Source organism: Schistocerca nitens, chromosome 10 (assembly GCF_023898315.1).
Source record: "Schistocerca nitens isolate TAMUIC-IGC-003100 chromosome 10, iqSchNite1.1, whole genome shotgun sequence".
NCBI classification, from domain to species: Eukaryota; Metazoa; Arthropoda; class Insecta; order Orthoptera; family Acrididae; genus Schistocerca; species Schistocerca nitens.
Window position 1 is genome coordinate 154,974,570 of NC_064623.1, and position 13,301 is coordinate 154,987,870.

Here is a 13,301-nt window from a genome sequence, read left to right on the forward strand (position 1 = left end):
CGTAGCGGTCCAGACTGAAGCGCCTAGAACCGCAAGGCCACTCCGGCCGGCCGGCACAACAGGTTCCTTAGAGATCATACGAGGGCCGTTCAGAAAGTAACCTCCGGTTGATTTAAAAAAATACACCAAGTTAAATAAAAATATTTTAATATATACATCTTACAACTTCATCTTTGCACTATTTTTCTACATAGTCTCCATAGCTATTGAGGCACTTATCGTGTCTCTTCACAAGCTTTGAAATTCCTTCTGCATAAAAATCACCCGCTTGTGCCTGGAGCCAGCCTGTGACCGCATCTTTGAGCTCTTCGTCGTCATCAAACCGCTGTGACCCGAGCCATTTCTTCAAATGCATGAAGAGGTGATAATCACTTGGCGCCAGGTCTGGGCTGTAAGGTGGATGGTTGATAACGTCCCACTTGAAGGACTCAAGAAGGGCCGTTGTTCTGCGAGCAGAGTGAGGACGGGCGTTATCGTGCAAAAAAACGATACCGGAAGTCAGCATACAACGGCGTTTGTTCTGTATAGCCCGTCGTAACTTTTTTATTGTTTCACAGTACACGTCTTGATTAATGGTCGTACCACGTTCCATGAATTCAACCAACAACACCCCTTTGGCATCCCAAAACACCGTTGCCATCAGTTTTCTGGCAGAAAAATCTTGCGAGGCTTTTCTTGGTTTGGTAGGCGAATTTGAAAGTGCCCACATCTTTGATTGTTCTTTTGTCTCAGGGTTCACGTACTTAATCCAGGTTTCGTCACCGGTCACGATTCTGTTTAACAATGGTTCTCCTTCGTCCTCATAACGTGACAGAAAGTCTAATGCAGAGGCCATTCTTTGAGTTTTGTGGTGGTCGGTAAGAATTTTGGGCATCCATCGTGCACAGAACTTACGGTAACCCAATCTTGCTGTCACTATCTCGTACAAGAGAGTCTTAGAAATCTGTGGAAAACCAGTAGACAACTCCGACATTGAGAAACGTCGATTTTCACGAACTTTTGCATCAACTGTCTGAACGAGTTCGTCAGTCACCAATGATGGTCTACCACTCCTCTCTTCATCATGAACGTTTTCTCGTCCACTTTTAAATAAACGTACCCATTCACGGACAACTCCTTCACTCATAACTCTTGGTCCGTACACGGCACAAAGCTCACGATGAATAACTGCTGCAGAATATCCTTTGGCTGTAAAAAACCTTATGACAGCACGCACTTCACATTTTGCGGGGTTTTCTATTGCAGCACACATTTCAAACTGCCACAAAAACTAAACTAGCGCAGGTACGACGTTCACTCGACCACGGCTTGATGCCGACTGACCTGTTGAGTGCGTGAACGCACAGATGGCGTCGCTACTCCCCCCACCAACCCGCACTGTGACCAATCGGAGGTTACTTTCTGAACCGCCCTCGTATATACTGTCATGTTCAGGTCTTAATATCTTTTGTTGTAAAAAATATGTTCATTTTACGTTGACCTCACGCACACGATGTCAACTGGATAAATATAGCACATTATAATCCAGTTTTCTTAAATAAAAAATATTTTATGCGATCTCGGCAGTTGAATGGTTTTGAACAATTAAACAGATCGCCCTTCAGCTCACTCAAAATAGAAAATTCGATTTCCAACACTGAATTACGCGGCACACCATTTTGCATTCTGCTTCGCCGTCTATCAACGGAGAAGTGCTGGGAGTATCACCACTATGCCCACGGGGCAGTGGAGCGATGTAGGTTGTGGGAATACGTGAATTCATCAGCACCGAAAAAAGCGAAGACCCAGCCATCATCTGGCAAAGTGACGCTGAGTATGTTTCTGCGAATGCCATGGTGCGATGGTAACTAACACCACCAACAAGTTTCATACTCGCAGAGTTTTCGAGTTGATCCCAAAACTCTGACTACTGTCGTGTTCCGTGTTGACAAGTGAAACAGGGTACTGCACACGTGGATAAGGAAGTCACTTTGCTATGCGTACATACTGAAATTTTACGTTTAGCCTCTAGTGTAGATGAACAGCAATTACTGAAAGAAAGTTTCAAGATCGACACAAAGATGAAGTATGAAAAAAAAAACCGAAATAATGTTTATTAACACACTGAAAAGAGAATAGTAGAAATTAACAATGATGTGTTACAGGTAGTAGGTGAGGGGTTTGCATTTATGGCAGGGATGTTTGGGAGTTGACATACTCACCAAATATCTCTCCCTGACTGGCGTACTCCGATACGATGTAGATCATGTTCTTCGTCTCCATCACCTGGAAGAAACAAAAATATTACTCAGCAAAAGCACTCGAAAAATATGTGGAGTTGGAAGAGGTAAGAATACAAGTTCCACATGGGCTGTAGGAAGAGTTAACCTGTCCACAGAGTTCCACAACGTTTACAAATGATAATTTCACTACATACTTATAGTACCCAGAGCCAATTTTAGAAGTTCCACCTACCTCTAGAGATAATATGTGATGCTAGAGCATGAAATTCAGAAGGTAGCACGGATAAAATACAGGCAACAGAGAGAGGGTTATCTATAACTTGAACAGGAACCTGACTGCAGTTGTAAGAATGGAGCTACGTAACAGAGAGATAGCATCAAACGAAACCATATGGTTCCAGAGATCTTTTCTATTCTCAGACATCTATGACGTATGTGGTGTCACCGCCAGACACCACACTTGCTAGGTGGTAGCTTAAATCGGCCGCGGTCCATTAGTACATGTCGGACCCGCGTGTCGCCACTGTCAGGATCGCAGACCGAGCGCCACCACACGGCAGGTCTCGGGAGACGTACTAGCACTCGCCCCAGTTGTACGGACGACATTGCTAGCGACTACACGTACGAAGCCTTTCTCTCAATTGCCGAGAGACAGAATAGCCTTCAGCTAAGTCCATGGCTACGACCTAGCAAGGCGCCATTAACCATATCTGGAGAGAGTCTCACTTGTATTATCAAGAGAAATGTACCACAAGGAATTAAAGTTAAGTATACGAGAAGCTCCGTTCTTTTCTTTATAGCTTTCATCACGTATCCTGTTTCAGACTTAACGCAAGACGGCGTGAGTTGACGCGTGCCCTTTCGGCTACTTCAGTGTGGCGTAGCTAGCTTGTTACGCCACAACAACGTATATATGCAGATTCAAGCGACGAATGGAAATTTGTTCCAACGCAGAGATTCGAACCCGGGTCTCACGCAAACTAGGCGGATTAGCTTACCACTACGCCACCCTGACACAGTGGCTTTGCTGAACAGCACGGACGACCTTAGCACGCCCCCTCTCTCAATCCAAATTCCCATTCACGCCTCAACCCACTTGGTATTCTCGATAAATTCAAACTGCATTGCATAGGCTGACTGGATTGACGAGGGAGGCGTGCTAGGGTAGTTCGTCCAGTTGTGCAAATCCACTGTGCCAGGGGGGCGTAGTGGTTAGCGCAACTTCCTAGCATGCGGGAGACCCAGATTCGAATCCTAGGTCCGCAGCTCGTGGTCTCTCGGTCGCGTTCTCGCCTCCCAAGCACGGGGTCCCGGGTTCGATTCCCGGCGGGGTCAGGTATTTTCACTTGCCTCGAGCTGACTGAGTGTTTGTGTTGTCCTCATCATTTCATCATCATTACTGAAAGTGGCGAGGTTGGACTGAGCAAAGGTTGGGAATTTGTACGGGCGCTGATAACCGCGCAGTTGAGCGCCCCACAGACCAAACATCATCATCATCATCATCATCATCATCATCATCGAATCCTGGTCTTGGTTCAAATTTTTTACTCGGCACTTCGGTCTGCATATGTACATCACAGAGGTAGCAGTTGAGAAGAGAGACATGCAGGCTTGTTGACTTTCGCTGATGTTATTCAGTTTGTACACAGCGGAAGTATTACGGGCAAACAAGTGAAACTTCTGTAGGTATTTAAATTTCAGGAAGAAGTAATAAAAAAGGTGAGGTTTGATTGTTATTCTGTCACAGAAAACAAAGGACTTTGGGAATCAGACTCAGTTCAGATTGTGTTGAAAACTTGTACGTAGGAGTGGAACATGGGTGCTTCATTCATAACTCGATAAACACACAAATATCCATTCCTCTGTACGTAGCTCTAATCCAATGTATGCTTAGCTTTAGTTATATAGTAAACTGCCTGACAAACTCGGCATTGCCCTGGTATACATTTTACTGATTTTCTATTAGAAACGAAAACATGAACAGTGTTTGTAGTGTAGCATCGAAAAAAAATCTGTTCCATGCATATGTCGGCACATCTTTCAAATTATGAAACAGTCTTACAAAGAAATATGCATAATGTACAAATGTATAAGTACAGCCACTCTCTACAATCTCCACTCTCGTGGTAACACCTCTTCATAGCTCTAGAGGCAGCTATTGTTTTCATCGTCTACTGTTTGCGTTTCGCAGCTGACAGCTGTCAAAAGCGCTGCTCATGTGTGATGCGGTAGTTTTTCCACCGAATTTCAGTGTTTACGACATCGTATTTCTTGAACTGTGTGTCGTACAATGACATATTTGTGTAGGTACATTCAGCGGCATATGTGAATAGCGTCTGGAAAATGTGTTGCGAATGGAGATGGTAGCAAAGAAGTAATATTTATTTATTAAGTCCAAAAAGCTGCTTCTTTTTTTGAGATGTTTATTTAATCACGACAGACCTGTTTCAGCGTTATTGCCATCATCGGGCGATCTTAAAGTAATGGTTTTATTATGTACTATTTTCTAGGGCAGACGGTACTCTACTTGTGAGATATGAGATTGACAACCTTACATTTATGGAATTCTTCTATAACATCGCTGGTTAGTCACTTAACAGTTTTTCTTAAGTATTTTAAAGTTATTTTATGACGTAGCTTTCATAAGCTATATTTGTTGGAAGTTATAGCCTGAATTTTATTTGTTGCGTGTGAATTTTTTGTTTGACGTTTAACCAAGGTCATAAAATAACTTTAAAAGACGTAAGAAAAACGAGTAAGTGACTAACCAGCGATGTTATAGGTAAGTTAAGAATTCCATAAATGTAAGGTTGTCAATCTCATACAGGGTGAAAAGTATTTAAACCGACAAACTCTGGGAGGTTGTAGGGGACACCAAAACAAATATTTTTCCTAATGTCATTTTTTCCTATGAGGAGTATTTAAACCGGTGGAGGAAGATTTCTCTGGCGGCAAATTAATTAAACCAACAAACACTTTTCCATTTTTTTATGACCAAGAGACAACAACTAGGTAGCAGATACGGCCCAATTAAACAGTCTCCAACAACACCGACCCACACATTAACGAAGAACCGCAATTGATGTGGGTTATCCTCACTCCAAACATGTGAGCTGTGCATGTTGAAGACTCCATCACGCCTGAACGTTGCTTCATTGGTAAACAATACAGAGGACGGAAATTTAGGATAAATTTCACACTGTTCCAGGTACCACTCCGAAAACTGTGCTCTGGGTGGATAATCAACTGGTTCCAGGTTGTGGACACGCTGTAAGTGAAATGGACGTAACAATTGCTCTCGAAGGACTGTTCTTAGATTCGTCTGATTCGTCCCATGTGACGTAACATTGCACGAGTGCTGACTGAAGGATCCCGCTCCACATGCTGCAAGACAGCTTCCTCAAATTGCAGCTTTCTTACCGTGCGACGGCATCCCTGTCCAGGTAATCTGGTAAATGACCTGGACTGACGCAGACGTTGGTACACAGCATCAAAGGTCGTATGATGCGGGATACGGTGATTAGGTTATTGTTGATAACCCGCTGTGCAGCTCGTCCGTTGTGGTGCGCTACGTAGTACGCACCAAGCATGTCAGTGTACTCACTCCAGGTGTATCGCTCCATTAGTAAACAGAGACAATGCACTACTACACTGGTGGATAGCAGTTGCCTACAACTGAAGAGCGTAATACGCCCTCTAACGACTGAAGATCGTAATACGGCGTCTATCAACTGAAGAGCGTAATACGGCCTACAACGGTTTAAATAATCCTAGAAGGGAAAAATATTTATTTTGATGTCCCCTACAACCTCCCAGAGTTTGTCGGTTTAAATACTTTTCACCCTGTATATGACAAGTAGGCTACAGTCTGCCCTAGAAAACTATTACTTTCAGATTGCCTGATGATGGCAATAGTGCTGAAACAGGCCTGTCGTGATTAAATAAACATCTCAAAAAAAGAATCAGCTTTTTGGACTTAATTCATAATGTCTATACACGACTTATATCGAGCTGCGGGCCCATTGGAAACAAAAAGGAAGTAATAAATTAAAACGTGGTGCATGATGTGGTGGTATTTCACGCATCTTACAGCGAGGCCCATGATGAAGACAGGAAGTGGCGCATACGTCACACCACGTGACACTGCGATCTTTCGGGTGCCGGCATATGTCTCCCGGAGGGGGAGTGGTGGTGGTGGTGGTGGTGGTGGTGTGGGGAGACGAGTTTATGAAAGCGGTCTTTGGTTGCAATAATTACACGTCTGTTATCTGAAACTGATAATATTTTATTCAAAAGTATCGCCATTGCTATTTGTACCTTTCTCCCACATCTCCGGCAGGCTATGGACGCCACGCCAAAAGAACAGTTCTTCTTTCGAAGCGAACCAGTAAGCGAGCAATTTTCGTTCATCTTCATACGTACTGAATCGTTGTTCAGCGAGAACGCGTCCTAGTTGAGGCGTAGCGCCGTATACCGATCCTGCCTTGGAGCGGTTAAGTGGGAGATGTGTCTCAGAGCTGGATAGTGACAGACAGTGACGCGAGACTGGACGCTCACGTAGTTTATGTATCAGCCGATAGAGGACAATATTGGATAGGGGACTGATTTAGTTTCGATTGTGCCCACTAGAGTGCTCTAAAGTAATAGAATGTTTTTCATAAACTTTTCTAGTATTATCATAAAGTGTTATTATGTCTTTTTGTGTATGTAAAATGTTATAAATGTGTTTTAGCAGTATGAATGATGCGTGAGTGGGTTTAAGGTTAATATGAAGATAATTGTTTAACGAGTTACGTAGTAAGATTTAGTGTGGGAACATTTCGAACAAGTATGGATATGGACAAAGGGGATTTTTGTAGATTAGATTTGTAAAGTAAGTTTATGGTAAAGGGAAAGTTAATTCAGGTATAAATAACAATAGTAAATAACTTTATGCATAAGCAAAACTTCAGCATATTAGATAATTACGTCGGTAAAAAGTGCAGTCGTTAGGTTTATTATTTTGCGATTGGTTATTGATGAAAAGCGCGGACTGACGCGGGAAAGTGTTGTTTTGCTATTGGCTGTTGAGTAAACTGACCAATGGTAAAACAATATTCTTCGCGCGCCTTTCTCTGCTGAAAAAGAAGAAGTATTCTAGAAAGAGGGGGAGTCTAGCCATGAAACAGTTCGGACGTGTGTAGTAGTAGTTCCGATGGAAACGATAAGTTGCCGGATCTAGCAGTGTTTCATACATCAAAAGTGTGGTAAAGTGGCGGCATAATTATTCCGATGGGCGTGTAGAAATTTCGGAATTTTTAAGTGAATTTTGTGACGAGAAAAGAGCTATATTCCGCCTGGCGTATTGAGCAGGTCGGTGGCTAAAAACTGTGACAATATTTGGCGAGCATTCTCAATCAAAAACAATCAGTATGTTTGTAGCTATTACGTTTTCGGGAAATGCAACACCATAAACTTGCTAACGTGAGTGAAAGGGATTGTGAGTGACTCTGTTAAGGCTAGCACGGGCTTGGCAGTGATACTTGTTCACCCAAGTTTCAGAATATATTAATTGAGGATAAAATTTCCAACCTTTCATTTCGTGCGAAAACTTTCTCCCGAAACGTAGATTAGTGACTTCAATTGCAGCCTGGTTCACGTCGAAGTACAGTACGTTTCGCTCGGCTTTCCTACTGATTATCTGCTGAGACAATGCTCACTGGTAGGTGCAGATTCGTCGTAAAGGGACGGAAAGAACCGCGCCGCCGCATAGTGACGCAAAAATATGATAATCGGACGGAGCCAAGTCTGGCGAATAAACCGCATGCACTAGAATTTCCCAACGGAACGCCTCGATCGTTTACCTGACTCGTTTTGCTTTGCGTGATGGGACGTTATCATGGAGCGATTTGACTTTGTGTTGCCTTTTTCCGTATTCCGGTCGTTTTTCACGTAACGCTCGATTTAATTCGATCATTTGCTGTTGGTAGCGACCAGCGTTAATGGTTTCACAAGTGGTCTTTCAATTTGCTTGCTGTCTTTCATTCAGGTCATGCGGAACTCATTTACCCACTTTCTGCACCTTTCCCATACCTTTCAACCGAAGAGAAACGGCTTTCTGCGTCACATTCAATTGTTCCGTGAGTTTAGGTTGAGTTTGATTATCATCGTCATCCAATAAGGCCTGCAATTCGTTGTCTTCGAACTTTTTCGGTGGTTTCCCGTGCTCGTTGTTTCTCACGTCAGAATCACCACTTTTGAATTTTTTGAAACGCACGAAAGACAGTGTTTTCCCAAGAGCATGGCTTTGAGAGCTATGGGACTTCACTGCTGACGTCATCAGTCCCCTAGAACTTAGAACTACTTAAACCTAACTAACCTAAGGACATCACACACACCCACGCCCGAGGAAGGATTCGAACCAGCGACCGTAGCGGCCGCGCGGTTCCAGGCTGTAGCGCCTAGAACCGCTTGGCCACTCGGGCCGGCACGTTCGCTGAAATCTTCGACAAGCATTCGCTGCGATTCTGCGGCAGTTTTCTTCAAATTATAACAGAGAACCGATGTCGACCGCAAGTCGTAGTTCGTAGGCACAAAACTCGACATGTTTATGGGTTTGAAACAGCTACCGATGTATGGAACTTGTGTTGCTGTGTGCTTACATTCGCCATCAGCCGTTAAAGGAAGCAGATGGCGCTGCAGACACGGTCCCACTGGTCCTATATTGACAGCTAGCACCATCTATAGGGAAATCCCGGTTTCATACTTGTTATTAACTGCGCGTAAAGTTAAGACCATTAAACGCGCCCGTGGTCTAGGGGTAGCGTCTTTGATTCATAATCAAAACGTCTTCAGTCCCGGGTTCGATCCCCGCCACTGCCTAAATTTTGATAAATAATCAGCATTGGCGGCCGAAGACTTCCGGCATAAGAAGTCAGCCTCATTCTGCCAACGGCCTTGGCAAAAAGGGCGGAGGAGCGGATAGAGGTTCAGGGCACTCTCTTGTCCTAGGGGTGGGAAATTGCTCCTAAAGGCGGAAGAATCAGCAATGATCAACGACATGAGGATGCAGAAGGCAATGGAAACCACTGCATTAAAGACACGTAACGTGTATCCACAGGACATGTGGCCTGTAATTGACGAAGTGTCATGATGATCTCTCCATTGGCAAAAGATTCCGGAATAGTCCCCCATTCGGATCTCCGGGAGGGGACTGCCAAGGGGGAGGTTACCATGAGAAAAATATTGAATAATCAACGAAAGGATAACGTTCTACAAGTCGGGGCGTGGAATGTCAGAAGCTTGAACGTGGTAGGGAAACTAGAAAATCTGAAAAGGGAAATGCAAAGGCTCAATCTAGATATAGTAGGGGTCAGTGAAGTGAAGTGGAAGGAAGACAAGGATTTCTGGTCAGATGAGTATCGGGTAATATCAACAGTAGCAGAAAATGGTATAACAGGTATAGGATTCGTTATGAATAGGAGGGTAGGGCAGGGGGTTTGTTACTGTGAACAGTTCAGTGACCGGGTTGTTCTAATCAGAATCGACAGCAGACCAACACCGACAACGATAGTTCAGGTATACATGCCGACGTCACAAGCTGAAGATGAACAGATAGAGAAAGTGTATGAGGATATTGAAAGGGTAATGCAGTATGTAAAGGGGGACGAAAATCTAATAGTCATGGGCGACTGGAATGCAGTTGTAGGGGAAGGAGTAGAACAAAAGGTTACAGGAGAATATGGGCTTGGGACAAGGAATGAAAGAGGAGAAAGACTAATTGAGTTCTGTAACAAGTTTCAGCTAGTAATAGCGAATACCCTGTTCAAGAATCACAAGAGGAGGAGGTATACTTTGAAAAGGCCGGGAGATACGGGAAGATTTCAATTAGATTACATCATGGTCAGACAGAGATTCCGAAATCAGATACTGGATTGTAAGGCGTATCCAGGAGCAGATATAGACTCAGATCACAATATAGTAGTGATGAAGAGTAGGCTGAAGTTCAAGACATTAGTCAGGAAGAATCAATACGCAAAGAAGTGGGATACGGAAGTACTAAGGAATGACGAGATACGTTTGAAGTTCTCTAACGCTACAGATACAGCATTAAGGAATAGCGCAGTAGGCAGTACAGTTGAAGAGGAATGGACATCTCTAAAAAGGGCCATCACAGAAGTTGGGAAGGAAAATATAGGTACAAAGAAGGTAGCTGCGAAGAAACCATGGGTAACAGAAGAAATACTTCAGTTGATTGATGAAAGGAGGAAGTACAAACATGTTCCGGGAAAATCAGGAATACAGAAATACAAGTCGTTGAGGAATGAAATAAATAGGAAGTGCAGGGAAGCTAAGACGAAATGGCTGCAGGAAAAATGTGAAGACATCGAAAAAGATATGATTGTCGGAAGGACAGACTCAGCATACAGGAAAGTCAAAACAACCTTTGGTGACATTAAAAGCAACGGTGGTAACATTAAGAGTGCAACGGGAATTCCACTGTCAAATGCAGAGGAGAGAGCAGATAGGTGGAAATAATACATTGAAAGCCTCTATGAGGGTGAAGATTTGTCTGATGTGATAGAAGAAGAAACAGGAGTCGATTTAGAAGAGATAGGGGATCCAGTATTAGAATCGGTCAAATAAGGCAGAAGGGATAGATAACATTCCATCAGAATTTCTAAAATCATTGGGGGAAGTGGCAACAAAACGACTATTCACGTTGGTGTGTAGGATATATGAGTCTGGCGACATACCATCTGACTTTCGGAAAAGCATCATCCACACAATTCCGAAGACGGCAAGAGCTGAGAAGTGCGAGAATTATCGCACAATCAGCTTAACAGCTCATGCATCGAAGCTGCTTACAAGAATAATATACAGAAGAATGGAAAAGAAAATTGAGAATGCGCTAGGTGACGATCAGTTTGGCTTTAGGAAAAGTAAAGGGACGAGAGAGGCAATTCTGACGTTATGGCTAATAATGGAAGCAAGGCTAAAGAAAAATCAAGACACTTTCATAGGATTTGTCGACCTGGAAAAAGCGTTCGACAATATAAAATGGTGCAAGCTGTTCGAGATTCTGAAAAAAGTAGGGGTAAGCTATAGAGAGAGACAGGTCATATACAATATGTACAACAACCAATAGGGAATAATAAGAGTCGACAATCAAGAACGAAGTGCTCGTATTAAGAAGGGTGTAAGACAAGGCTGTAGCCTTTCGCCCCTACTCTTCAATCTGTACATCGAGGAAGCAATGATGGAAATAAAAGAAAGGTTCAGGAGTGGAATTAAAATAGAAGGTGAATGGATATCACTGATACGATTCGCTGATGACATTGCTATCCTGAGTGAAAGTGAAGAAGAATTAAATGATCTGCTGAACGGAATGAACAGTCTAATAAGTACACAGTATGGTTTGAGAGTAAATCAGAGAAAGACGAAGGTAATGAGAAGTAGTAAAAATGAGAACAGCGAGAAACTTAACATCAGGATTGATGGTCACGAAGTCAATGAAGTTAACGAATTCTGCTACCTAGGCAGTAAAATAACCAATGACGGACGGAGCAAGGAGGACATCAAAAGCAGACTCGCTATGGCAAAAAAGGCATTTCTGGCCAAGAGAAGTCTACTAATATCAAATACCGGCCTTAATTTGAGGAAGAAATTTCTGAGGATGTACATCTGGAGTACAGCATTGTATGGTAGTGAAACATGGACTATGGGAAAACCGGAACAGAAGAGAATTGAAGCATTTGAGATGTGGTGCTATAGAATGTTGAAAATTAGGTGGACTGATAAGGTAAGGAATGAGGTGGTTTTATGCAGAATCGGAGAGGAAAGGAATATGTGGAAAATACTGATAAGGAGAAGGGACAGGATGATAGGGCATCTGCTAAGACATGAGAGAATGACTTCCATGGTACTAGAGGGAGCTGTAGAGGGTAAAAACTGTAGAGGAAGACAGAGATTGCAATACGTCAAGCAAATAATTGAGGACGTAGGTTGCAAGTGCTACTCTGAGATGAAGAGGTTAGCACAGGAAAGGAATTCGTGGCGGGCCGCGGACCGCATCAAACCAGTCAGTAGACTGATGGAAAAAAAAAAAAAAAGCCAAGTACCTTTTCATTGATGTTTTGATTTCCTGTGGACCCTGCACGGAGAAGAATGTTCGCGAAGTGTGGACAAGACGACTAGTGCGACGTCACAGGTTCGTTGCGAGGCCCCATCTCAGTGTTCATGACGTCATCTCTCCTGAACTAAGCGTGGTACCAAGATGATATTTTGTAAGGGCATTTAGCGGAATATTTGCATACTGTCAGCGAAATTTACTACAGGTAGAGCAATACGACAGAAGTAATAAACTTAAACGCCATGCATGATGGGGCAGCTTTTCATGCATCTCAGTGTTAATGACACATCTCTATAACTACGATAGGTAGATGATTCTTGCCCCACAGTAACTGTTGCCTGATAGTGAAGGATATGTGTACCAAGTTTGGCCGAAATCGGGATATTGATTTAGTAGTAGATGTGGAACATACAAACATACATACATACATTCATTTTGTAATATATATGGATGTTATCGTAATGAATGTCATAAGTTTGTAGAGCACAAATGCAACTGCGTCAAAATAGTCAACACAAACAACTTTTATACGTGATGTCGACAATCTATAGATTAAAAAGTGTAGTAGCCGCACGGTCTTAGGCGTCTTGTCACTGTTAAGGTAAAGTTAGATTAAGGGGCTCCGGAAAGGCTCAAAATCATGAAAAGTTCAATTTTTACTTTTTTGCGTTTTCAGAATCTGCAGACTATTACCTTTTAATAGATATATAATTTATTCAATTCCGAAGACTACAACTATTTTTAAATTTTTTTTTGAAATGTGTTCTACATGGGCGTGACCCACTGTGGCGCTGTTAAACTGCTGTCAAATGGTGTTATTATTAACGTCCGTGTTCATCAGGTACATTTTAGTGATGTGAGATAAAGTATGTGTTGTGGCTAACCTGTGATGGTTCAATATACATCGCTGGTGTGATTGTCGATTGTGTCATGTTTATTCACTCTGTCGTTATCTCGAAAATATTCGT

At 42.9% G+C, this 13,301-nt stretch overlaps 1 protein-coding gene across 1 annotated transcript in view; it reads right to left on the bottom strand.

Annotated features, from left to right (window-relative positions):
- The window catches only part of LOC126209954 (serine/threonine-protein kinase MARK2-like), a 549,374-nt gene that overhangs the window by 126,508 nt on the left and 409,565 nt on the right, over window positions 1-13,301 (bottom strand). The window contains exon 3 of the mRNA XM_049939069.1: window positions 2,202-2,265. Within this exon, the coding sequence (XP_049795026.1) occupies window positions 2,202-2,265 (64 nt within the window). The remainder of the gene's footprint in view (window positions 1-2,201; window positions 2,266-13,301) is intronic.